The sequence below is a fragment of the Mauremys mutica genome, chromosome 24 (genome assembly GCF_020497125.1).
Source record: "Mauremys mutica isolate MM-2020 ecotype Southern chromosome 24, ASM2049712v1, whole genome shotgun sequence".
Lineage (NCBI taxonomy): Eukaryota > Metazoa > Chordata > Testudines > Geoemydidae > Mauremys > Mauremys mutica.
The window spans coordinates 6,305,916-6,332,097 of NC_059095.1; the positions used below are offsets into that span (position 1 = coordinate 6,305,916).

Here is a 26,182-nt window from a genome sequence, read left to right on the forward strand (position 1 = left end):
GCGCTAGTTCATTGATCGCGCTCCCCCCGCAAAGCTGCTGCTGCTGCCGCCGCGGCGGGGGCCGAGGCCGGCCGGGAGCGAGCGCGCGGGCAGCCCCGGACTCCGGCCGCCCGCTCCGCGCTGGGTGCAGCCGCCCGGGGCCAGCGGCGCGGTGAGTCCCCCGGGGGGCGGGAGCTGGAGCTGGGCGGCGGGGGCCGCTCCCTGCCCGCCCGCCGGGCTCTACCTGCTGCGGAGGGGCAGGGCCCATTGTTTGGACGGAGGGGGGGAGCTGGTGAGTGGGGGCACGTTCCCGGGGGGGGGGCAGGAGAGAGAGTTGGGGGCGAGGGAGGGGGCACTCTTTGGAGGGGCCAGGGAGGGGGTGCTGGCTGGCTCGCCAGGGAGGGGTGCTGGCTGGGGGGCAGGGCAGGCCGGTTGGTGGAGCGCTTTTTCCGGGGCGGCCGTAAGTGGGGACTAGCGTCTCGGGTGGCCGTGGAGGGGGCACTGGAGGGAGGATGCCCAGGTTGCTGGGTTTTTCCTGTAGGCGCAGGGGAGCCTGCACGGTTGGGGTTGGGGCTGGGGGGCTGTATTCCTTGCCTGCTCATAGCCGTGCAGGGACATATCCTCGCGGCGGTGTTGCATGGGTCTGGGCTAGGGAGAGGCATTGCCGGGGAGTGCCTTGCAGCCTGTGTCAAGGGCCTGACCTACATAAAGAGGGTTGAGTTCCTCCCCTGGGCAGGGCGGGCAGAGGTGCTCGCAGGCCGGGTGCCTAGATGGGACATAGGCACTGAGGGGATGCATAGGGAGCCAAGCCCGGTGGGCCTAGCCATTTCAGTGATGGGCCAGCCAGGTGCTTGGGGTGCAGGGTGGCAGGTGGGATCTTAATGACAAAGCTGGGCGAGGAGCGTCTGGGTTGGTGGTGCTGGAATTTAGATCAGGGTGAGCTGGATCCTGAGAGGTTGTGGCTGAGTGAGTGTGGGCTTGTTGAAAAGGTGGGCCAATGGGTGAGATATTTGTCGGGGGCTGAGGAAGGGGCCTCTGGCTCAGAGCACTGCTGTACTGGGATGCATGTAAGGCAGAGACCTTCCTATTGAAATTTAAGAAGCGTTTCCTGGTTGGATCTCACCTTCTCCCACGGGTTGAGGGAAGATGAGATGTGGCCGGCTGTAGTAGGACTGGTGGTAGTGGGGGTTTGGCGGGGAAGGAATGAAGAGGATCCTCCTCCTTTGAGTTTCCTTGGCTGGAACGTGACTGTCCCTGTCTCTTTCAGAGTCCGTAGCCGTGCTGGAGCTGGCCGGCTTCCTTGGGCCCGGGCCCTGAGAGAGTGGTGGAGTGAGATAAGGCTGGGATTACAGGCCTGCTTTGCTCCGAAGATGTTCCCCCAAAACCGCCCCCCGGTGAGTGCCCCGGTTAGACTCCGTTCCCATGGCCCAGTGTGGAGCAGCATTGGGGTGTTCCTTACTTGCGCTAAATTGACCCTCTCCCCGCCACATCCCTGCAGGCCGCCCTGTCTGGATTGCCCCACCTAGGAGAGGGAGGAAGCGGTTGTTGCAAGTATCTGTGCTTCTGCCTTTGCGTGAGAGTCTCGCTGGTATAGCTTAAAGTGTGAATTTAAACCGGTGCGAAAGGCGGCGTGGACACTCTTATTCCGGTTTCTTTTAGGAAGAGGATCTAAGATAAACTGAATGACCAGTGTTTACACTGGAGGGTTGCGCTGATTTAGCTAAATCCGCTTAAAACTGGTGCAACTTCTGCGTATGTGCGAGGGCTTAGATGGAGCTTGGGTTTAGACCTCTCTGACGGTACGGCCGGCATTCGTCTTAGTGCTGGTCTTCTCCGGCTTGGCTATTAAACCCTGGCTGTCGAGCTGGGACCAAAGGTGGCAAAGGATCGCCCTTCGAGGAGCTGATTTCCTTTGTGTCCGTTCTCCCTCAGCTGTCCCCTTCCCACGAGTGCCTGCTCTCTGTCTCTGCCTTGTGACAGTCAGGTGTGGGGCCGGTGGCCCCAGGAATTGGGACTGGGGATTCTGCGGTCGTTGTCCCCCTCCCGAGAGCCTGGTTCTTGCAGGCTGCGTGAATAGCGCGGCCACGTTGCAGTGACTGCCCTCTTCCTTCCATGCCCTCCGCCGTAGGCTCATCTCCAGGCACCCGCTGTGGCTTCGGCAGCTGCTGGCACGGTTTCCGCAACCCCTCAGTCCCTGAAACTGACCTATCCGGAGACCTTGGACCGGATCAAGGAGGAATTCCAGTTCCTGCAAAACCAATACCACAGGTAACGTGCCGCCAAGCCCCGCCGCGCCAGCGAGAAGCGGCGCCACTTTATCTGGGCTGGCAACAAAATACTCCTCTATCTCCACGCTGGGCATTAGGTCTAGGTGGGCGGGAAGTGGCACGCCACGCCAGCACGGGCACTGAGCCATACGTGTAGCAAGAGTGTAAGAAGCCACCTCGGTTCCTTGAAACGCTGCTCTTGAGCAGCACTGACCAAAAGCCTGTCTAGTGCTCCTGTGCTGTCGGCTCTGTCCCAACACGGGCCTGGGCTTTCCCCCTGCGTGTCTGGTAATCCGGGTCCAGATTCCTGCCTGTTCTGTTGCCAGGCTGAGCAATCCCTAAATGCACCCCCTGCCCCTGCTCTGTAGCCTGCTACATTTGGAAAGCAGATGCGGGAACATTCAAACTTCCTGCAACCTGTTTCCTTGGAGCACGGAAGCCCATGACACACACTCCTTCCTGTGCGCCTGCCTGAATCCCCTCCCCCCCCCACCCCCTTTTCCAGTTCCCTACCTCTTGGCAGATGGGACTGGAATGGATTCTGCCCAGTCGCTCTTTTTTCTGAGCTAGGGGTTGGCAGACTAAAGTTTTGCATAAATCTTAAACTCAAGCTTTAGGCTTCTGTGCCGCCGACTAACCCTTGTTCGCTTGGTGGGGGGCGGTGGATGGGGGGGTCTCTCTCTCTTTATTTTTACAGCTTGAAGTTAGAATGTGAAAAACTGGCAACAGAAAAAACAGAAATCCAGCGACATTATGTCATGGTGAGCGGGGTGTGGGGTGGCGCTCCCCTTTCCCAGCGTTCGGAGCAAGCGAAAGACCAGCCGGGTTGGGTTTCCTTGGCTACCGGCTTGTACTTGGGCTGCTGCTCCTGCCCCCGGAGATCTGGCTGGGTGACCTCACTCGTGAGATGAGTGCGGCTGAGCTCTGCTTTGATGGCTTTCAGCCGCGTGTTATTGCTGCCGGAGAGGGTGGGAGGGAGCGCTGGTCTGATGATTTACTGGGCCCCGAGCTGTGCGGGGAGGGAATTGACAGGCGGGTACAGCCCCATCTCGGCTCTTATTGCTGGAGTTGGGAGGGGAAGGGGTTGGAATCTGCTCGTTAGTTTCCCTTTTCCATCTCTCTCCTCTCTGCTGGAAGAGAAATCGAGCCAGACGGTGAGCAGCAGAGATTGCCTAGCACGTGGGGCTTGTGTTTGAAGACGACCGTCCTGGTTGCTATATTGTTTCTCTGTTCCAGGGGGTGGGGTGCTGGGGAGAGCTCGCCCCGTGCCTGGCAGAGAGATTTGGGGCAGTATCTTCTGATCCCAGCAGGTCCCGATAATGCAGGAATTCGGGGTCAGGCTGACCTCGCACGCCTGTGCTGGAGAGGACTTTGCAGTGTCTGGTTTGTCCATTAGCCGTGCATCTCCCTTAGTGACGCCGTGTTCTTTCCCTTGCAGTACTATGAAATGTCCTACGGCCTGAACATCGAAATGCACAAACAGGTGAGTCTCCGGCAGGCCTGGTCTTCCTGCCAGCTGCCTGTGGTAGCCCCCGGTGGGCTCACCCTTGCTTCCTGCTTCGTAGCCCATCCCCGTCCCAGATAAACCCAACCCTGTCGCTTTTCTCCTTATGCAAAACACAGCTTGGGGTGTGGGTTCCCCCCTGCCTTTCCCATGTTGCACGGGATGGGGGCAGCTCCACTGTTGCAGAGTGAGTGGAGGAGTCCATTTCCACCTCTGCTACTGACTTGCCTAGTGCCCTTGGGATGGTCCCTCGGTGTCGCCTCCCCCCTGCGATGTGGGAATAGTTCTGGCCGACAGAGGTGGTCTTCGTGCGCCCCTGCGGCAGGGGCTTCCGCTGAGCCTTTGCCTGGTGCTGGGGAAACTCAGCGAGCACGCGGCGAAGATGAGCTTTGGGCCTGCGCGCTCAAGCACTTGTGGGAGGCGGGTTTTGACTTTCGCTGCCATCCCGCTTGTCCAGTCCGGGGACCTGGCGCCCTGGGACCCCTGAGCTAAGCCCGGCAGCCCTTGGGCACTCAGCTAGGGAATGGAAGAGGGGTGAGAACTGGGGTGGAAGCTGTCAGATAATTCATTACCAGCCTCTTGGTGAGCTCTGGTGAGCGGCTACGCCGGGGCTGCCTGGGGTTCCTGGCAAGTGTCCTGAGGCCCTGTGGTGCCCAGGACGGGCCAAGTGTTGGATCTTCTCCCATTGCTACCAGATCTGCCCTGCTACCCGCAGTGGCCATGCGGCGTCTGTATCAGGGAGCCCGTGTGGGAGCAGAGGTGGGTGTGGGGAGGGGACTCCAGGGCCTCGGAAGCCATCAGGCTTTCCCCTCCCCCCCCACCCCGGCTGCACTGCGCACTGGGTTACCAGCTGCTCTGAGACAGAAGGTTTCTTCTCATCTATTTTTAAAGAGGCTGCATAGGAGTCTGGCAGCGTGTGCCTTTGCCGGCACATCCCTTCCGCCTCGCCCCCGACCCGGGTGGACTCGCGTCCCCCGGCCCGGCCAGCTGTTCCGCGGGTGTCTCTCTTTTTGGAGACCCGGCTGCAGCCAAGGCTGGGCTGTCCCCCCCCCTCAGCTCGGGAGCACTGGGGGATGTGGTGGGGCAGCCTTAGCTCCGGGTTGCACTGACGGCTGCCCTGCTCCCTGGCTTTGCGGAGCCGGCTTGCTTCTCCGCTGCCTTCCCAGCAGAAGGAAAAGGCCACCTGGTAAAGCCAGGGACTTAAGGGAAGCACAACCAGGAGACTGAGAGCTGAAGGGAAACGGACACAGCTCTGCCCCCCCCCCCCCCCGTTCTCCCCCATTTCATCTGGCTGCTCGCTCGCAGCGCTGCGCAGACAGCAGTATTTACTGCCGATTCCAGGTGCCGCTGGCCGCCTGCCAGCGTGCTGTCTGCACTTTTAACGAGGGCCCGTAAGTCTGCGCTCTGACAGCCAATGGCCCTCGTGTGAGAAATGGGAGCTGCCCGCGCCGAAGGCCGCAGGTTATCGGTGCTGCGGGGAGACGGAACCTCTCCTTTGCACGCCCGCCTCGTCGTCCCAAGTGGAGCCTTCCTCTGGGTCTTGTCCCGTTCCCACCCTGCCTCTCCAGCAGGCAACCTAATGCCCCGGGCCCGCTGCCCGCTCCCACCTCCCTGGCCCGCTGCCTCTGCCAGCCCGCACAAGCCCTATTTTATTTTGCTTTATCGCGCGCCGCTAGCTGCTGGCATAAAGAGCGCGTCGTTAACTTAATGCTCAATCAGGAGTCTCGTTAATAAAAAGGATGAGCGGCTGAATGGGCCGGCCAAAGGAGGAGGCCACCCAAAGCGCGTCTCGCTGAGCCGGGTCTCCTGCCCTGCTCTCAATAAGCTCAGAGAAGGAGCCCAAAACCCCGTTGTCTCGAGCGCCCAGCGGGTGGTTACTGTGGGGCTGGCCAGGTGGAGTCTTCAGGGGCTGGGGCCGAAAGTCCTCTGAGTTGCAAGGGACTGGTGCTGCTCCGTCCTTAGCCCCTCCGCTGAGACCGCCAAGAAGCTGGGGTTAGCCGCGTTGGCTACAGCCGCCCGTTCGGAACGAGACGAGGGCGATCCGCTGCTTCTGGCGTCGCCATGGCGTGCTGGGATTCGCCGCTGCCCTCCGGCTGACTTCGAACCGGCGACCCGGTCAAAAGGCTCCGTGTCCCGCCAGCTCTCAACCGACCCGTCCAATCCCTTTTAACCCTGGCCACTCTTCGGTACCGGGCGCGACGCTCTACTTAAGCCGTTACTTCTCCCCAGGCCGCCTGGTTTCCCTCTCGTGTCGTGTGCCGCTTTCTTGTGTCGGAGCTTTGAAGAGGCCGGTGGGTGAGCGGGCCAAGCTCTGCTGGAATGGATTTCTTCTCTCTGGCCGGCTCCCGGACTGGGAAGGAAGCCCTGGTCCCTAAGCATTCAACAGGGGATTCATTGCACTGCGGCTGGAGGAGCTGGATTGTCTTTTAACGGCTGCTCCATGTAGCACCATAAACCCTGCTGTGGTCCAGGCGGGAGAAGATGCAGGCGGATCCCGGCGAGATGATATTTTTGGCATGTTATTTGTACCAGGAAAAACCCTCAAACCTGCCTGGATTTGGACTTTTCCACCCAAACTAGCGAGCGAAGGAGATGGGGGAGAGAAAAAGCCCTGAAAACAGCATGATCATTTTTCATGCTGAGAGCGTTAAAGTGCCAGTAAATTGCACATTAACGAGCGGGAGCGAATTGGAGGCAGCGTTCCCCGAGGAGCTGGCTGCCCATCAGTGCATTAGGAAGGAGAATCCATCACTGCTGGCCCCAGGAGATGGCTAAATCCTTCCCAGAAACTACCTGCTGCCAATTTTTTTTTTCTGGGGGCTGGTGTGTATCAGGGGGAGGGGAGGGGCTGTTTCCTTTTTGGTGCTGGGAGGGGAGGGGGAATGCAGAGAGCACATGGCTATTGGCTTTGTTTTTCATGGGTGAGAAAGATCTAGGACAGGATCATCAGCTTTACAGGCTCCAGCTGAGATCAGGGCTCCACTTTGCTAGATGCTGGATGGACACACACAGTCCTCCCCAGAAGAGCTTGCAGTCTAAATGGAGGTCCAGAGAGGGGAGGTGACTTTCCCAGGTCACTGGCCTGACTCCCAATCTGGTGCCCTATCTGCTAGGCTGCATGGCCTCTGCCTGATCTCCAGTAGCCCCCCTCGGCACGTGGCTCGAATGAGGGTCACCCCATTAGATAGCGATAAAGGGGGAGGTACCGAGCATCTCTTTGGGCCCATATGACTCCCACGGGTGCATCCCGTGTGTGACGGCTGCAGATGTGGGGACCCTTTTCTGGCCACCTGTGGGTGGGTCTGATGTTCTCTTCTCTGTCTGCCCGGCGTGCTCTGAGTGGGCTGTCGTGGGTCATTTTCTCGGGCATATGCCCCCACCAGGGTCCTGCGGGTCTCTTGATTTGGGAGTCAAATCCAGAGGCTGCTTGTCTCCCATCCTGCGCTGCCTCTGGTGGCTTCTTAGAAGCAGCTGCCTTCACTCCAGCGTTGGGAAGGGCAGAGCTGCTTCGGGCCCAAAGCTGGTGAGCGTTGGGGCACCAGGTACCCTTCCCTTCCCCCACAGCTGGGTCGTGCTAGAAAGAGGCCTCAGGGCAGTGTGAATGAACCAGCCCTGGGAAGGGGTTCCTCAGCTGGAATGCCCTCCCCCCAGCTGATTCGCGGGGGGGGGGGGGCTGTGAGGGTCACCCCAGCCTGGCTTCCCTCCTGTGTTTGAGGGGATCCCTGTCCCTTTTAATTCACCGCTTTCTTCAGCTGCTTGAAGCTGGATCGTTGGCGGGGGAGGCTTTGTCTGGCCTTGCCCAGCGTGGTAGCTGGGGCATTGATTGAAGTGCAGTGCGGTCCTCTCTCCCTCCCTCGCTCTCTTCCTGCGTTCAGGCCGTCTGATTGCTTGTGGCACTCAAGTGTTGCAGAAAAACAGCAGCTGTAACGAGAGCACCTCTCCAGGGCTTCCTGGCAAACCACCGAGAGCATCAATTAGCACTCGGCAGGGCTGGAGAAGGATTTGGAGACGTTTGGGGCGGGGGCATCTTGACAGGACATGGGAGGGGGCAGGATGCTATCACCGAAATTTGGTGGTGCATGGCTCATTAGCTGCCCGTCATGGGGAGATGGTTGCACTCAGGATCCGGGGGAAGCTTTCTCTGGGGTAGGACATAGCAGGCATGTCAGCACCTGGTCTGGATGCTCGGCTCTGGCTTCTGAGATGCTGTGGGCTTCCCGCCCCAAGGCCGGAGGAGCACTGAACATGGAGCAGGCTGAGTCTGCAGGGACTGGCTTGGATCAGCCTTGGGGTGCAGGGGGCTCTGTTCCTCACCTCTCCAGGGGTGACCGTTGCTTGGTTTCCCAGGGAAGCTGAGTGGCGTCCCCTGCAGTAAGGACCGCCCCCCGCCCCGTCCCCTTCAGGTGCTCTCAGGATCACACGGTGCCCTTTCAGGAAGGGGTTCCTCTGCCTTCCCCCATTCATTGTAGCTGGGCGGCAGGACTCCTGCTGGGTCTGGAGGGCCTGGGTTGGAAGGAGCCCGCAGGACGGAGAGTGGCTGTCAAGGGAGGGGGCAGAGCTGGGTATTTAAGCAGCTAAGTGTGTCTCCTACCCCGGGGGCCGCAGATGCAGCAAAGAATGAAGAGCTCACTCGGGGGTCACATCCTCCATCTAGACGGGCTTTGATGTGTCAGTGGCTTCTGGGGAGTCCTCTTTCCGCCAGGGGTGGGAACTAGTGTGTGTTTGGCTGGCAGCAGCATCCGGGAGCAGCTCCCCTCTGTGCCGGGCATTGCACAAACAACGGGCCCTGTCCCAGAGAGCTGACAGCCTGCCTCCCCCTTTCCCACGGAGCTCTCCGAGGAGGAAATGAGCCCCGGCAGCCTGCACGCTTGTCCGGCTTGTGGCTCTCCGCTCGCTCCACGGAGCGGGAGAATCCACATGTGGCACTGGCTTCTGCGGCACCCTGAGTGGTGGCTGCATGAGCTCCCCCCCCATAACGCTAAATGGGGAGCGTGGGGCATCACGCATGTACATTGACAGCAGAAGAGGCCGTGGGGGGGCTAGGACTCCGGGGTTCTATTCACAGCTCTGCCACGGCGATCATGAGCAAGCAGGGTGACCAGACAGCAAGTGTGAAAAATCTGGCTGGGGGCGAGGGGTAATAGGCACCTATATAAGACAAAGCCCAAAATATCGGGACTGTCCCTATAAAATCAGGACATCTGGTCACCCTATGAGCCAGTCACGGCCCTGCTCTGCACTCTCTGTTTTGCCCTCAGTAAACAGGGGTGATACCTACCTACCTCTCCGGCGAGGGGGCCGCCGCAGCTGCGGATGGTGTGTGTGTATGTGAGCGCTCATTGGCGCTGGGAGAACCCATCTGTGTATAATTCGGTTTGAAATGCAGCCAAATCTGGGATGGGACGTGGTAACTGCTTAGCACCAGCCGTGCTGCATTGGCAGTGAGGGGGGTCTGCACGTGACACGCTCAAAGCTTTTGATCAGGGCCGCCCAGAGGATTCAGGGGGCCTGGGGCAAAGCAATTTTGGGGGGTCCCTTCCATAAAGTTGCAAAACTATAGAATATTATATTCTCGTGGGGGCCCCCTGGGCGGCCCTGCTTTCGATGGTGCACAACAGGGCTTAAGTGTGGTGGCTGAAGTGGGATCCCAGAGGCGGAAGGTAACCCCTGTGTTAGAATAGGGTCAGGACACGGGGGTTTGAGCTCCTCCTCCTGGACTCTCTAATGGGCACAGTGCTGCCTAGCTCCAGATCACTGTTGGCTTGGAGGCTAGGCCACCGGGCAGCCCTTGGCAGGAAGGGGTGGGGGGTGTTTCTTGAAGGTCTCTGCACGCCGTGGTGAGCCCTGCCCAGGGGCCCGAGCCTGTGGGGCAACGGACGTGCAACAGGAGCAGCTCACAGGTGCCGCTGACGTTTGCACGTTTTCTCCTTCCAGACGGAGATCGCCAAGCGGCTCAACGTCATCTGTGCCCAGCTCATCCCGTTCCTGTCCCAGGAGGTGAGGTGAACCTGTTGTCTCTGCGGGCAGGGGGGGTGTGGGCTCGTGCAGGCTGTCTGGGCGGGTCTGGCTCCAGCCAGGGCTTGGAACATCCCAGGCTGTGTTCTCAATCTCTGGGAAAGCCAGGCACCTCCGCCTGCACGTGGGGGAGGGTCAGGTCATGCCATTTCCTTTCCCTGCCTTTTTAAAGGGGAGAGGAGGAGTTTTATTTTTATTTTATTTTATTTTTTGTCTCCTCCCAGCATCAGCAGCAAGTGGTCCAGGCAGTGGAGCGAGCCAAGCAGGTGACTATGGCAGAGTTGAACGCGGCAATCGGGGTATGTGGACCGTCCCCCGCTGCTGGCCACAGTGTGTACCGCCCCTCCGGGGGTTTAACTCGGTCTCCTGCCCCCGGGGCCGTGGGGAGGGGCTCTTGGCCTGTCCGAGGCGGGGTCCATGTGGGCTCTCCTGGCACCGGGTGGTGCCTCTCCCACATCTCGGAGCACCTGTCTGGGACCTCGGCTGATGCGTGGCTTCTATCCCATAATGAGCTCAGTGGGAGGATGGGGGAGGGGAGCACTCCACTAGCTCTGGCATCTAACAGCAAGGTGGGAAGCAGCTTCCCTAACTTGCTGCAGCTCCTGCTCTCCCCCTTTCCCTCCCTGCCCATCGCAGGGGGTAGAATCCCGAGCTGCTTTATTGATGTTACTGGCCCTTTAAAATTTGTCCTGCCCCCTGGGGAGCGGAGTCTCTGAATTCCAGGGAACCTTGTGCAGGGCATGTGGGGGGGTTGTTTCTTAAAGGGCCAGTGCTGTAGGTACTCCATAGGTCCTCTATACCTGTGTTCTGCCGGCGTTGCACCATTCAGGCAGGATGGGGGGTGGTCGGCGCCGTTCACTGGAGGGCAGGGTTCTTTCTCCTCATCTTCCTGAGATGCCAGCAAAGCACGTGCCTCCAAAGAGTCCCTGGAAATGCCCTCTGAGCGTCAACCGCCCCCCTCTCCAGTACGGACGGGCTAGTGTGTTAACCCAGCCCCGTTCAATCCCCACTGGGCGCGGACCCTAGAATTGTTTTAAGGTTGGGCTGCCCCCTTCTTGGCCGTGGGGGACCGTGTGAGGTGTCGAAGGCTGGAGAAGAGCTATTGGTCAGGGATGTGGGGTGATGAGCGTGAAGACGAGTCCCCTTGAAAATTGGTGAATGTGTGTCGTGCGGGGGAGCTGGGATGGCTGTGTCTTTGTCAGGCCAGTTGCCAGCCAGGTGGGTGGGTGGGTGGATGGAGGCACACAGCCGACCCTCTTGGGGACTTCGGGGGGGATTTTGTACTGAGTGGTGGGAGGATAAGGGAAGCATAATCCCGTCCTGGGGAAGCATGTGAGACGCTGGCAGAAATAAAACAGGAGGAAGGAAGCAGGGCCCAGTAAAGGAGCGGTGACAACTTGCTCCATAGCCGCACTTAATGAGCAGATTATGAGAGCCTTTAAACGTAGGGCCGTGAAAACGATAATGGAACAGGGTAATTGGATTTGGCACGGCATGCCAAGGATTGGGGACATGAGACGCCGAGCAGAGCGTCTGGAACAAAACGTGGCGTTCGCGGAGGCCAGCGTGCGGCACAGAAGACGAGGCAGCATTATGGATCCTTGCAGCGGGGAGGGCTGGCAGCTTGGCTCTTACAAGCTGTGATGGGAAGGCTGAACGCAGCTGAGAGTTGGAGGCTTAGAGACCTGGATGTGACAGAGAAGCAGGACAAATGGCGCAGGAGAATAGGGGGTGGAAGGAAGAGGCTCTCCCAAATGAGGATCTAAGAGCATTAGCGCTTGCATACCTTGGTGAGGCAGGGGAGCGCCGCTTAGGAGGAATACTTTAAAAATGATGGAGCTGGATCATGGCAGGGCTGGATAATTGACGTGTGTATTTATTTTACTGCTGCTCAATAGATTTGGGTGCTGAGGATTCTGTGGGCTGGTATGTCTGTGTGGGGTTACTGAGCCACAGACATCACTGCTTCTTAGGAAGGCTTGGCAGAATTCAATATTTTTATATATCATTTTGATGACTAATATCAATTCTTTTAAAGCATTTTTTCCTTTTTTTTACATATATTTATATTTTCACCGTTGTGGGAAATTATGGATGCAATAGCCAATACTTATTAATTGGCAGTAGATGCTGAGAATCAAAAAGTTAAAGCTTTATAACCATTAAAACACAAACTACCAACACCACCTCCCATGTCAAAAATATACGAATTAAAAACTCTTAAACACTGAGTTCACAAGGAGCATTTTTCTTACTTGGCCTGTTTGTGTTTCCAGTGATACTAATGGAAAATGTGTGTGTATATTGACACAATAATATTTACCAACAAAAATCTGATCCTTCCATGCCTATTTTTAGTTGAGAGGACACAATCAAGCTATATTGTGACTCCAGATTCATACTGTGTTGGTTTAAATAAATAAATAATAAATGAAATACCCCCCACAACAATCTTATAAAAAAGGAACGCTAAGCAAGGTGCTTCTCTGACAAGCTTTCTGTTGCAGTGTAAACAGACTTTTCCCTACTGTTTGCCACCTGGGTTTTTCAGCCCTAAAAATGCAGATGAAACAGGACTCCAAACCGGAGTGAAACAGACTCCTCTGGCCCCACAGAGAGAAATGTAGAAAGTCAAGTGTGCAGAATGCAAAGTGGATTGTAATTAACTTTATAAAGGGCCGTTAGCGACTCAGCTGGAGAAAGGGATGGGTTTGGGGTCTATTTTTTGGTTTGCGAGCGAAATTGACAAGTGGCCCTATTGGGAAGAGATGTTTTTTTGCCACCATCTTCCCAAGAGTAGCCATCCAAAACTCGCTTGTGACCGAAGGGAGAAAGCGGTGCTTGGCTGAAGCAGAGGATTGTTGTGTATGGTGAATCACGCTGCTAGCCCAGCCTGGCTCCTGGCTTGTGATCTCTTAGGTGGCCGGGGGAAGCCAAGACAGCTGCGGCGGAGGCCGGAAGGTTATTTTGGCCACTGTTACCCTGTCTGGGATGTTACCTGGGAGCCCTCTTCAGGGAAGGCCCAGACTCGTGTCCTTCCGCCGCTGTAGTTCTGACCTCTCCCTTTATTTCTTAAAGCGGATGTAGCGCCGGTGCCAGGGGCTGGACTGAGAGCTCTGGAGACGGACGTCCTCTGTCCATAGTGCAGGTACCGCATGGGCGGCAGTGGCCAGGCAAACTTCCTCTGGGCCCCGGCCAGCCTGCCGTCTGACCGCTGTCGGGCAGCGGCCTCTGGTTCCTTCCCGGCTGGAGTGAGGCTCTGTCCGTCTCACTGCCGCCAGCTTCTTGGAGATCCTGGCTTGCACGGGTTCTCAGCCTTGAGTCAGCGAGGCTGGCCTGGCCCTTGAAGGCAGGGTGAGGAAAAGCAGGCGCTGGCGTCTCATCCGCCCGGCTTTCCGCGCTCTCTCTCCGCAGCATCAGCTCCAGGCGCAGCACCTGTCGCACCACGCCCCTCCCATCCCGCTGACCTCTCACCCCTCCGGCATGCAGCCCGCCAGCATCGGTGCAGCCTCTGGGCTGTTGGCTCTGTCCGGGGCCCTGGGAGCTCAGGGCCAGCTCCTCCCGAAGGACGACAGGGGACTTCACGACAGCGAGCACAGAGGTAGGGCTGGGGTAAAGGGGGTTGGGAGAGCAGGGAATCTTAACCTTGATTTCCCAGTTGTCGAGATGGTGAGCTCCAGAGTAGGGAGCCTGGGGTATGGCTGGCCACGGGGAGCAGAGCCCTGGGGTTAAACCCCATCCCGGCCAGCCTCGGACGGAGTGTAAAGGCCGTTCTCACTCTCTGGGCACCCTGCTCTCTTGCACTGGGGTTGGCGATTGGACGGGGCGAAGTGCTGCGGGTGGAAACGGTAGAGATTCAGCCTCAGTCATTCCAGAGCACAACTGGGCACGGGGTGGGGCATCGGTGGATCGGGCCCTCTGGGTAGAGGCTGGGTGGTGGGGAGGGGGTTTGAGTTTCCCTTGGGTCCTTGCCAGCAGGGGGTCTCTTACAGCGAGGGCCTTTCAGGCAGCAGCCCGGCTCCTCCGCCCTGGGGGAACTCCCCAGCTGCTAGCAGGGGGTGCAACGAGCACTTGGGTTTGGGGCGGAGGGCTCTGTCCTGGGGTGGACACTGTGGTGCAGGGCGCAGGATATGCCCCCAGCAAGGAAGGGGAAGGTCCCCTCCCCGCTGCCTGGGTTCCAAATCCTGGGAGCTGACCCCCACCACCCCATGTGACCCGGCATGTTACTGGGGCGCTCTCGGGGACCAGCTTAGCAGCCCGTCCTGTCCACAAGCTGCAGAGGTGGGTGGCAGCAGACGCTGCCTCCCCGTGAGAGGAATGGGGAGGGAGGGCAGGAGAGCATGTGCGTGCTGGGGGGGGCTCGGAGATGAAAGCAGCACCCTCTTCTCTCTCCCTTTCTTGCCCTGCTGCTGATCCGCGTTGCCATGGAGACAGAGCGAGACCTGGGTCCCGTAAGTACTCCTCCTCCTCCTCCTCCGCTTATTGTTTCCTTCCAGCTGCGAAAGGCTTTGGCCAGGGAGACTGGGGGGGCTGGGGGAGCCTTTAAAAGCTCCTTTTAGCCGTGGGGGGGGGAAGGTTCCCTCCTGGCGGGGCGGGGGAGGAGGTTGCGGGTCTGGCGGAAGCGGGGTTACAACCTCGCAGCATCCTCGCTGCGTGCAGCTGGCAGGCGGCCAAGGTCATGGTGGATTGAATCTCTTTCCCCCGCCCGTGTTGCCCGGGGAGGGAGGCAGTGCATGGCACCCCCGTATGGGGGGAAGAGGGGGCTTCGCGTGAACCCGCCCTCTAGCTCGCCATGGGGGCTGGAAGCGGCGCACCCCTTGGAACGCAGTTCTGGGGGCAGGGGCCGCACCCTTCATGTCTAGGGCTAGAGCTGGGCAAAATCTTCCCGCTTGGGCTGGCGCTGCTGCAGCTTGTGACCCTGGCAACCCGCCCGGTCCCCCCAGTCCAGACTTTCCCCATCCTGGGCTGCCGGGTTCATCTCCCTCTTCCTTCGCCCGCCACCCCTGCGCTCCCCCTTCTGCAGCTCTTGATGCCCTGTGCAGAGGGTGGGGCCCCAGCTCAGCCCCACGGGTGCAGGTCCCGTTGACTCCAGTTGGGCTGGTATTGCCCTTCTGATGCCAGGGCGGTGTTGGATCCACAGCAGCCCCGGGTGTGTGGGCGGCCGGTGAAGCTTATGCCTGGTTTAGTGATGGGGAAACTGAGGCAGAGGGATGCCATACAAGTAGTGGAAGCCAGTAGGGGAAAGAGGACAGCATTTGGTCCAGCAGCCTTGGCAGTACCCACGTCTGGGGGCGGGGGATATCTCCCAGATTGCAAAGCTTGCTGTGTGCGTCCCCAGAGCCGGCCTGCTCTGCTGCCCTGCGCAAACCTCTGGGGCCCCAGCCTCCTGCCTAGTGGGAACCGGGGGGGGGGCTGTGGCCACAAGCTGCCAGCGGAGCCCTGGGGGCCATGGAGCTCAGCTCACTCCTGTGTCTTTCTGACCCAGTCTCTTGCCGCTGCCCCCACCCCCACGTTCTGCTGTGAACTGGAGCTGGGACCTAAGCTTGGTCTGGAGGAGCCGCGTTCCAGTGGGGGACGACCTGTCGACTGCCCAGTGGCTAGAGGCCCCCATTGCCCTGGGCAGGCGCACGCCCCGGAGTCAGGAGGTCGCCTCCTGGCCGGATCCCCCTTCCGGCTTTACGCTCTGTCCCCATCGCTGTCCTGGGGGTTAGTGGGGGAGGCGAACGGAGCTTCAGTTCCTCCCGTGCTGCTCGAGAGATGCAGCCGGGGCGGGGTGAAGTGGCTTCGGTCTCCCGTGGGAAGAGCAGAGTCCAGCTGTGCTAAGGCGGCGGCCTCGTGGGAACGTCTCCTGTGCCCCATGGGGTGGAGGGTAGGGGGCTCTGCCGTTATCCCTGTCCATCCTGCTGGGAGGGCGGGGGGCAGAGCCCCCTTTGGTGGTGGGGGGTGTTAGCCTGGGCCTGCTGAATCAGCTTTGTAACCCAGCTGCTCCTCCTCTCGTTCCCCAGAGCTCCCTGGCGCTGCCCAACGGGGAGCGGGTGCGAGCCATCTCGGAGTACCTGAGCAACAGCAAGAAGAGGAAGGCCGAGGAGAAGGACTTCGTCACGGACTACGTGAGTGGTTCTTTGCAGCTGCTGACGGTGGGGGGGTGTTCCCGGGGCAGAGGAGGTAGTCGGGGGCCTCTCCCCTCTACTGCTCCTTTTTCTAGGCTGGGTTTGCGTGTGCCGAGCCGTGAGCAGGCCTCCAGCGGGGCCGTGCCGGCTGCTGGGTGTGAACGCGCCTCTCTCTGCGTTTCAGGGCAGCGATGCGGACAAGAGCGAGGACAACCTGGTGGTGGACGAGGTCAGTGCTCGGGCACGCGCCTTGGCTCGGTTCGGCGTTTAGATGGGCTGCGGTTCAGTCTGGTGGGCTCTAGACCTTCCTTGTGGCAGGGCCTGGCCCTGTTACTGAAGGCAAAACTGGCCCTCAGAGGTTAAGGTCGCACTATTGTGTAGCAGAGGTTGGAAGTGGAACCCAGGAGTCCTGATCGGATCGCTAGAGCTGGGAAGAGCACCCCGGAGTCTGGACTAGTTCTCTAACCTGCGAGGCTCCACTCCTTCCCGGAGCTGGGAGCAGAACCCAGGAGTTCAGAGGCCCAGTCCGCCCAGCCCTGCTCTAACCACTAGCTCACCCTGCCTCTGGCGGTTGTATGGAGTTCCTTGCTGGCTTTGTGGGAGGTGCCTGGCTCCTGTACCCGTCAGCAGCCGGAGCCCCCCACCTGAGGCCGGTTGATCTTTCTGTCCTACAGGACCCCTCCTCCCCGCACAGCGTCCACTCGTACTCCTCCCGTGAGAACGGGGTGGACAAGGTCCCGTTGCAGCGGAAGGAGGCTGTGCCGCTCAGTCCCACCTCCATGGCCTCGTCCAGCAGCACCTCCCCATCCCGGAGCAAGGACCAGCCCACGGTATGTGCGGGGGGTGTGTGTGTGTGTGTGTGTTTGATGGGGTTCATTGGTTTCCTGCTATCCAGGGAGCAGTAGGGTGTGGGGAGGAAGCACACTCCCCTCGTCACGAAAAGGGAGAGCCGGAGTCTGATCTCACATTGGTGCCGCCCTGCGGGTTTCGTCCTGGCCTCGGTTTCCCATGGGGTGGAGTGAGCTGAGAATGGGGGCCTCCGAGGGGTGACGACAGCACACGTCGGTGTATCCGAGCTGGCTCTGAGCGGGTTAGCAATAGCAGTGCGGCCGCAGCGGCACGGGCGAGCCGCCCCCAGCACGGTCCTGCCCAGGCCCCTAGGTATGGACCCCGCTGCCCTGTGCTGCTGCAGCTCCTCCGCTCCGTGTAGCGAGCTAGCGCAATCCCAGTGTGCCCACGCGGGCTGTCCCCCTTGCAACGCGGGCGTGTCCTGGGCACAGCTGGTCTGGCTTTGCCCAGACTTCAGGGCTCTGAAACTGGCTGCCTGTTCTCTCTTGGGGGCGGGAGCGGGCAGGGCATTATGGTCAGGAAGTGGCCGTGTAAAAGCAGCCCCACGTGGCCGCTGCACTGAGTGCCAGCAGAAGCAAGCGCTGGGCTTGGCTCGGAGGCGTTGCCTCGTGCTAGCGGAGCGGTTCGTGCCCCCGCTGGTGGGAGCGGAGCTGTTCTGCCTATCGCCAGCCCCGGGTGCAGCCCGCCGGTGCTCGGAGAGCTCTGCTGGAGAGGAGTCCACCCCACCAGCCACGCAGGGCATTGCAAGGGCAGATCCAGGCTGCCCGCTCCAGGAGGAGAGAGTAGGGCAGTGTTTCCTGGGCATCTCATGCAGCCGCCGTCCTCGCGGCGGCCTCTGGCAGTGGCCTCTGCCCTGGGTGAGGTGGGTTTGCTGGCCTGTCGCGGGGTCCTTCTCCCCACTGCGCCAGGCTCCTGTGCTAACCCCTGTGCATGGGGGGCAAGGACGTAGCCGGCTTGGCTTGCTGGGGTGCCAGGGCAGCGTGGCGGTAACATGCAGCTACCCGGAATTAAACCAATGCCAGGCTTTCGGCTCACCAGCGCCCTACAGAGCCCTCCGTCTCCCCGTTCTCGTGCCCAGGGGAGCATCCCGATTTCCCAGTGGTGTTTGGGGCCAGGGCGCCTGGGGGGAAGCCAGGCTGGGCTCTCTGCTCCCAACCAGGCAGTAAATCAGAGGCTTGGATGGCTGCCAGGTTGGGGCTGGGGGCTGCAGCGCTGTGGGTGGGAGGAGTTTGGAGCCCGCGGTGCCCAGAAAAGCCTTGGCTGAAGGCGGTGCCCATGAGGGCGGAGGGTTTCCAGGCTGCTGCTGCAGCTGAGTTTTGAGTCTCTCTCCTTTGCAGGTGGAGAAAGCCGCGACTCCCGGTTTGAAGTCCAGCACCCCGACTTCCCAAGGAGACGCCACGGTGCCAGGCTCCAGCAGCAGCAGTGCCACCCAGCAGTTCCGCCCGGGGGCAGCAAAGCCCTCGGTGGATTCGTTAGGTAGTGGGAGGCTGGGGATGGGGACGGAGGTTACGGTGACCGTGGGGCAGGGGGCAGCGAGACGCATTCACTCGGCACTTGGGTGCAAATCAGCCCGTTCTGGTGACCCAGGAGGCTGGGCTTGGGCTGCCCGGGCTGCTGGCTCTGGCTCTGCCCTAGTGCAGGGGACTAGACCCCAGTCTGATGCTTCCCATGTTTGGAGAGGCGGCACCACGGGCCGTTCCTGGGACAGGGCACCCCAGCTAGGGTGGAGTGGTGTGATGGGGAAAGGATGCTCCAGCAGCCGCCTCCTCCACCTCTGCGATATCAAATCCGGTGGCTCTAAGAGGCCTTGTCCTGGGAGAATGAGACCTTGGCTCAGGTACCCAGCAATCAGCTCCCAAAGCCATGGAGCCTCGCTGAGCGCGAGGGCTGAAGAGGGAGCAGCCGAAGGCCGAGCCGGCTGCCCGACGGTCAGCAAGGCAGCTCCCCCGTCCGTGCCCCTCGAGCACGTTGCCTGCCCTGCCAGGTGCAGGGGGCGCTTCAGCGAGCGCACAGCGGAAGGATCCGCGAACGAGCCCACGCGCACCCCTCGGGGGATGCTGCCTCGCTGGCAAAGGCCGGGCTTCAGAGCCAGCCGCGTCAGCCAATCCGGCCGTCGGGAGGCAGGACTGACCAAGATGCACAGGTGTGGCGGCGAGAGCCAGTTCTCTGCGGCCCCTGTAAACGGTGGGGCCGTTCTCTGCGGCAGGTGGCCAGAGCAGCCCCTGGCTGGTGGCCCCGCTCTCCCTTGGGCCCCAAGCAAGGCCATGCTCGTGCCTAGCCCCGCGTGCGGCCAGCGATGCTGCTCCAGGCACCGCAGTGAGGTTGGGCCTGAGCAGCTCCCTCCCGCCCCCGGTCCTGGCTGCTGCTGCTCCTCTATCTCTGTGACTTTCTCCTTTCCCAGCTCTGGGCCTGAGGAACCCGCTGGCCATGCAGAGCTCCTACCCGGCCGCCTTCGGCATGGCGCACCCCTCCGTCAACGGCGACATGGCCGGGGCTGGGGCCTACGCAGGGCTGCACCTGGTGTCCTCTCAGCTCAACGGGGCAGCGGCGGCCGTGGGAGCCGCCGGCTACGGCCGCTCCCCTCTGGTGAGTGCGCCGGCGGGGTGGCGGGACGGCGGCCGGCCTCCTCCTGCGGGTGGTTGAAGGGAATTCTCTTCTCTGCTTGGCTAGGTCGGCTACGACCCGCACTGCCATATGCGTGTCCCGGGGCTGTCGGCCAGCATGCAGGCGGGGACCTCAGGCAAACCGTAAGTGCTGCACATGCCAGCTGAGCTGATGTGGGCTGTGCCGGGGGTGGGGATTCCCCTTGCGTGCCACCTCTCCATGTTGGGCGTAGCCCTGGCCAAGTGTGAGTCTGGGGCATTGGATGGCAAAGCAGATCTAGTTGCTGATGCTGAGCGGGCTCTGAGCAGGCTCCTTCCTTTTAAATCACCCCCAGCCCCCCGGCTTCGAGGGTTTGATGCTGGGCTTTTATTAATGCGATGTGTCCTCTGGGAGTGGAGGGAGAACCGGACCCAGTTTGCGCAGGGGACTGGGTCTTGCTGATGCTTCCCTCCCCCTGCAGCGCCTATTCCTTCCACGTGAGCGCCGACGGGCAGATGCAGCCGGTCCCCTTCCCTCCCGACGCCCTCATCGGCACCGGCATCCCCCGGCACGCCCGCCAGCTCCACACCCTGACCCACGGCGAGGTGGTCTGCGCCGTCACCATCAGCAACTCCACCCGGCACGTCTACACGGGGGGCAAGGGCTGCGTGAAGGTGTGGGACGTGGGGCAGCCTGGGACCAAGACGCCCGTGGCGCAGCTGGACTGCTTGGTAAGGGGAAGGGTTGGAAGGCAGAGGAAGAGAAGCAGAAATGGATTGGGGCAGGTCAGCTTAGAAAGAGGATATGGGAGAGATCTATAAAATCGTGACTGGTGTAGAGAAAGTGATTTGGAGAAGTGGTGTTTACCCCTTCACATAACACACACAACCCAGGAGTCACCTGATGGGATTAGTAGGCAGCAGGTTTAATACAAATGGAAGGAAGTGCAATGCACAATCAACCTGTGGAACTCACTGCCAGGGGCTGTTGTTCTGGCCAAATGTCTAGTTCTTTTTTTGAACCCGGTTAAGTTCATGGAGGTTAAGTCCATCAATGGCTATTAGCCAAGATGATACAATCCGGTGCCCATAACCCAGGGATACAACCCCGTGCTCAGGTCAGCCCATAACCCCTGACGGCCAGGAGGGGAAGACGGGGGTGGATCACTCCAGCTGTCCTGTTCTGGACACGCTCCCCTGACGCTCTGGTACTGGCTGCTGTGGGATACTGGGTTCAATGACCCAGTTTGGTGTGTCTATGTTCTTTATGTCCTCGGAATTCCACTGCAGCCTCGGAGGGGACAGACCCTGCCAGGCTGGATGCAGCCTCCAGTGTTTGTGGGTGCACGTGGGTGTGTCCAGTTTAGGGAGGCATTTCAATGGGCATCTTGTATTTAAGCAGCTCCCTGAGATGAGTAAGGGATGTGCTCCTGGAGACCCAGTGAACTGCAGGTGCAATGATCATTGGTGCAAAGTTCCCACCCAGAGAAACACATGGGAAGTTGTCTGCAAATTAGCCCGAATATTCCCCCTCATCCCATCGCTTCTGGCTGCCACCTTTGGGGTGGGGCGTGGCCACTGGGCTAATGCGACAGTTTAAGACAGGAAGTTAATTCAGTAGAAACTCCACAAAGAGGATCTGGGCTCAGCAGCTTTGCCACGTGGTACTTCAATACGGTGCTGGGTGCAAAGGATTTTGTCACCACTGGTGGCCAGTAGCAGCCTGGGGATCTCTGTCTAGGTGCTTCCCTGGCCCCCTGTCATCAGAATGTCTTGGTCTCTCCCCGTCAGTGCATTTCATCCTCTGGCAGTAGCGTGTAGGTGTTTGTGTGTCCCTGTGAGTCAGTTAAAAAAATTAATGGACATAGATTTAAACCCTGCTCCATGTCTGACCCCGCCTGCAAATTTCACCTCCCTTTAAACCTTGCACAAATGACTTGATGTTTGTGCCTTAGTTTACCCATCTGTAAATTGGGGCTAATATAACTGAGAGCTGGGCCTTGAATCAAGCAGTATGGCTTTAGTGCGCTGTGTGCTGGATTGCGGCTTGGGGAGGGGGCTGGGTTCTGTTCCGTGCTCTGCCACTAGCCTGCTGGATCACCGCAAGCAAGTCATGCTGCCTCCCTAAGCCTCAGTTTCCCCATCTGTAAAACAGGGGTGATGATACTGACCTCCTTTGTCAAATGCTTTAAGATTTTGGATGAAAAGTGGTATTATAAAGCCCACTCAGATCCTTAGATAAAAGCTTCTATGCGTGTACAAAGGGCAAAAATCCTTTAGTAGCATGCACCCCAACTGAGGAACACACAAGCCCAGGGTTGTGTGAACACACACAACTATGGCACACACACACACACAGTCCAGCTTAGACCTGTGCATCAGGGTGGGTGCACATGGCTTTCAAAGCTCTGTCCAGATTCATTATGATCTGATGAGAATGAAAATGTAGCCGCACTATTCCCTTGCTGAGATGTTAGGACACGGTGAACTGATTACTATTGCAGACAGGAAATGAGTCGGTCTGTTTTGCCAGCGATGTGCGTAACCAGTTTCACTGTTTCCCCTAGATATAGTCCTTGAGGCCCTGATCCTGCAAATACTCACACGTGCTTAAAGCTAAGCATTTGCATAAGGGTTTGCAGGATTGGCCGTAGTCAGTTTCTGCTTTTGCTTGTGGGGTCTTTAGTCCCTTGTTTAATGAGACATCCTGGAAAATGGGATTCTGGGGCCACTGGGGCGGGGACAGTACCTGGAACTCTTTTTAACGTTGACTAGATTTCAAGTACCTCCCTTTCTAACAACAAAATCCAGAGCACTCTCTTCCTGCTGGCCCTAAGACAGCAGTCTGGTGGTAAATCTTCTCCCTGGAGTTGTGCTGACCTTGAAGATACTGATGCATAAACAAGAAAGCGGATGAGTCATGATCACTTCAAGCTGCACTGGAAACTCAGGAGAGGGGAAATCTGTATTTTAGTAATTTGTAGGTGGTACATAAATTATTGGGAAAGGTTCTCTGTTCTGTGGTAGGAAGGAGGCTAGAGTAGATGAACATAGTGGCCCATTCTGGCCTTAAAAATCTGTGACAACCTTTGAGGCAGGGAAGTGCCATTGTCACTGTTTTACAGGTGAGGAAACTGAGGCACAGCAAGGCTAAGTGACTTGACCAAGGTCAGACGTGGAGTCTGGCAGAGCTGGGAATAGACTCCAAGTCTCCGCCAATGTCCTGACCACTAGCCCTTCCCACCTGGGAAAAGGGCCTGTGTCCCTCCTGACTAATCTGCTCCTGGCCATGAGCCCCATCCCACAGGCTCTTGCATGGTTGCTCCTCTTGTTCGTGTGCCAGAACCAGCCGTGTCTGTCGAGCAGCTGCTGGGGAGAGCTGATGCTGTGGGCATGAAGCACTAACAATCACGTGCTAGTAAAGTCAAGGCCCCCCTCTTGGGCCCCCGGGTGTATGTGTTCACTGCTGGAAGCCAAGCTCCAGAGGGTGTGGGCTGCAGGTCTCTCTCCACCACCCCCATCAGCCCATCCGCTGGGGTTTCTCCCATGGGAGTCCCCTCCGGAGCTGGGAGGCCGCGACTGGCCACTAGCTAGGACTCGAGCGGATGTCTGAGCCATGGCCATAGCTGACCCCTCCGCTCCTCCTCCTCTCCCTTCCCCAGAACCGCGACAACTACATCCGCTCCTGCAAGCTCCTCCCGGACGGGCGCAGCCTCATTGTGGGCGGGGAGGCCAGCACCTTGTCCATCTGGGACCTGGCCGCGCCCACCCCCCGCATCAAGGCGGAGCTGACCTCCTCGGCGCCCGCCTGCTACGCGCTGGCCATCAGCCCTGACGCCAAGGTCTGCTTCTCCTGCTGCAGCGACGGCAACATCGTGGTGTGGGACCTGCAGAACCAGACTCTGGTCAGGTGAGCGCCGGGGTTTGCCTGCCACCTGCTGGGCATCCCTTCCCAGGATGCAATGCGGTGCGGCTGGCTAGCGCTGGAGAGGGGAGGTGCCCCCTGGCCACAGGACCCGAACCTGCCGCAGGCGACGGTGCCTGACGGCCGCGCTCTCCCCTCCAGGCAGTTCCAGGGCCACACGGACGGCGCCAGCTGCATCGACATCTCCAACGACGGCACCAGGCTGTGGACGGGGGGGCTGGATAACACGGTGCGGTGCTGGGACCTGCGGGAGGGGCGCCAGCTGCAGCAGCACGATTTCAGCTCCCAGGTAGGGGGGCGACGGGGCGCTGCAGAGCCCGAGCGGGTGGGGGCGGGCGCTGTGCTCTCCCCTCCCCCGGAGAGCCAGCCTGGCAGGGACCCGCTTCCTGGGGCCTGACTCTGCCTTCTCCCCAGATCTTCTCGCTGGGTTACTGTCCCTCGGGGGAGTGGCTGGCCGTCGGCATGGAGAGCAGCAACGTGGAGATCCTGCACGTGGCCAAGCCGGACAAGTACCAGCTCCACCTCCACGAGAGCTGCGTCCTCTCCCTCAAATTCGCCTCCTGCGGTAGGGACGCACAGTCGCTTGTGGGCCGCCTGGGCCAAGCGGAGCTGTGAACCCCTTTGTACCAGGGTTCCATGCGAAGGCCTGCGTCCTGCCTCTGGAGCCATGCCACTGTCCCACCTGCAGTGGGAAGGAGCTGGCCTGCCCCAGCCCCATATCCCCTCTGCTCTGGGACCCTCTTGCCAGCAGAGTCCCATGTCTGAGCCCCTAGGGGAAGGCGAACAGCCCCTTCTGCACCGTGCACCTAAGCAGCTCTGCAGTTGGGGGTAGGAGGAAGCAGAGGAGCCTTCCTTCCTGACCTTTTGCAGCGAGCCTGGTATTCCCTGAAGCATGAGAGTGCCTCACTTGTATCTCCACTGGCATCAATCCACCGATTGCTCTGCCTGAGTCAGAGCGATCCCTTTTTCCTTCGCTTCGTTTGGCTTTGGAGTATAATTTTGGTGCATGCCTCCGGTTCTGTGCAGGGGGTGGGGAGACATCTTCCCCCCCCCCCACACACACACCTGCTTCTTTGTCCTGGGGCTATCCTGTGACTCATCTGGGGACGGGGCCACATGCTTGACCCGGCCCTCCCTCCCTCTCCCTCCGTCCTGCTCACGCGCTGACATTCTGCCGCAGGTAAATGGTTCGTGAGCACAGGGAAGGACAATCTGCTGAACGCCTGGCGGACGCCCTATGGAGCCAGCATCTTCCAGGTGAGCAAAGGGGGTTGCTTGCCCCGGCAAGGGGTTAAACTAGGGGCAGCAGCAGGAGAGGCCGTCTCAGCGGGGGACCAGTTTTTAGTCCAGTAGTAAATTTGTCTTAATCCGTTATCCTCAAGCAAGCGGCTCTCAGAACTAGCGCAGCCTGGTGTCTCCCTGGAGGCCTTGCTAAGTGGTTCAAGGCCAGCTGGTATAAATCACTGCACCACTCCACGGCCTTATAAATGAGCTGCTTTGCAACGTCTCCTCTCCCCGCTCTGCCTTGCAGTCGAAGGAATCCTCCTCGGTCCTGAGCTGCGACATCTCCACCGACGACCAGTTTATCGTGACCGGCTCGGGAGACAAGAAGGCCACGGTTTACGAAGTCATTTACTGAAAGGTGGCTGGACGTGGGCGAACAGGCCGGGCGTCCCTGCCAGCCCGCCCCCTCTGCCCTATGGACAAATATCCACAGCAGTGACTTTCCAAAGAACCCCTGGAAGGGAGCCGGGGGGAGGGGGTGTGTGCGTCGTCGAAGCTGGAGCGAAGAGCGAAGTGGGGGACCCTTGGAGTTCCAGCCAGCGCCCCCTTCCAGTGAGGAAATCAGCGCTCTCGGCCCGAAGGGACAGCGTCTGCCTAGATCTAACTTCCTGGGCGTTCTCATTCTTTTGGGTTTTTGATCTGAACACTGGGGGACTTTTTTTTTTTTTTTTAAACAGTTGTACACTTTTCCTCCTCTTTTTAATGCTCCAGGCTGAGCTGGGAAGGAAGCGGCCCCTCCACCCCTGGCTGTCTGGCTTCTAGGTTGTATTTAATAAAAAAACCCAAACACCTGAACAATCCCCCGTGAGAGCGGTGAGTCCCGGAGTCCGCAAGGAGCTGCAGCCCACGGTGCAGCGGAGCCCCGAAACAATCCTGAGTGAGGGCTGGCAAACCAGAACAGCTCCTGGGTAGTCCCCAGCAGGTCCTAGTGGAGCGGGGGTGATGGTGTATTGAGATCCTTCCTTGGCCGTGCCGCCGCCACCCCCTCGAAGCAGGGATAATGGCAGTGTGCAGCAAGAGGTTGAGCCTTAAGCGATTTTTGGAGTCATTTTTCCTGCATGGGCTTCGTTTTCCATCACCCCGCACTTGGGCGGACACTTACTCGGTTACGGGGTGGGGGTGAAAGGCTGGGATTTGCTGGAATTCCTACCCCCACCCCCTTTCTACCTCGTGCAGTGGAGTACGTGGCCTCGTGCTTGTAAAGGGGCTGGGAGGGTTGGTCTGCGCGGAGTTGAGAGCTCCCAGGGGTGGGGGTTGCTGCTTACGTCGCTGGCTCTGGGTCTCCTGGGAGCCAGGAAAGGGCTCTGGGCAGGAGCCGTGTAACTGACCGGAGGCAAATCCCCTGGTTTCATGGCGTAGGTAGGGAACATGGTGCCCCAGCTGGAAGGGCGCCCCCCCCCCCGTCCTGCTTCAGGTTTTCTCTCTCTCCTGAAGAAAGATGTGTGGGCACCAGGGGCTGGTGCCAATGTCCCCTAGGCCTCTCCTGTGTTCCTGTGCTGCTACAGGTGCAGGGGGGAGAGGGCTGCTTGTCGGGTCTGTGTTTGGCTGCCTGGGGTCCGTAGCTCCCGATGCTCTGAGCGTGGGAGCAAAATCTAGGGGCATGCAAGCAGTCCCCATCCCTAGCCGCTGCGGGCAGGGGCATGGGAGCCGTCCCTGGGGGCAGGGGC

At 59.7% G+C, this 26,182-nt stretch overlaps 1 protein-coding gene across 2 annotated transcripts; it reads left to right on the forward strand.

Annotated features, from left to right (window-relative positions):
- On the forward strand, nt 1-25,493 carry LOC123355863 (transducin-like enhancer protein 1). Of its 2 annotated transcripts, none has more exons than XM_044998668.1 (21): nt 1-151; nt 1,247-1,373; nt 2,108-2,247; nt 2,944-3,007; nt 3,685-3,729; nt 9,685-9,747; nt 9,990-10,064; nt 13,180-13,366; nt 14,200-14,216; nt 15,771-15,875; nt 16,060-16,104; nt 16,550-16,705; nt 18,062-18,200; nt 19,126-19,310; nt 19,395-19,471; nt 19,789-20,038; nt 22,969-23,216; nt 23,373-23,520; nt 23,646-23,796; nt 24,412-24,488; nt 24,763-25,493. In XM_044998668.1, exons 2-21 carry the CDS (start codon nt 1,350-1,352, stop codon nt 24,868-24,870), a joined length of 2,304 nt encoding a protein of 767 aa, XP_044854603.1. In that variant the 5' UTR covers nt 1-151; nt 1,247-1,349; the 3' UTR covers nt 24,871-25,493. The 2 variants fall into 2 exon arrangements, with proteins under 2 accessions (XP_044854603.1, XP_044854604.1); XM_044998669.1 differs by having other exon boundaries at nt 2-151; nt 9,990-10,031; nt 24,763-25,491.
- The last annotated feature ends 689 nt before the right edge of the window (nt 25,494-26,182 follow it).

What these genes read in the sequence shown, in the direction of transcription:
- LOC123355863 (XM_044998668.1), top strand. Translation starts at nt 1,350, where the DNA reads ATGTTCCCCCAAAACCGCCCCCCG. An exon ending in GCCCTCGGTGGATTCGTTAG is followed by an intron (nt 18,201 to 19,125) that starts GTAGTGGGAGGC and finishes CTCCTTTCCCAG; the next exon opens with CTCTGGGCCTGAGGAACCCG. An exon ending in CAGAACCAGACTCTGGTCAG is followed by an intron (nt 23,217 to 23,372) that starts GTGAGCGCCGGG and finishes TCTCCCCTCCAG; the next exon opens with GCAGTTCCAGGGCCACACGG.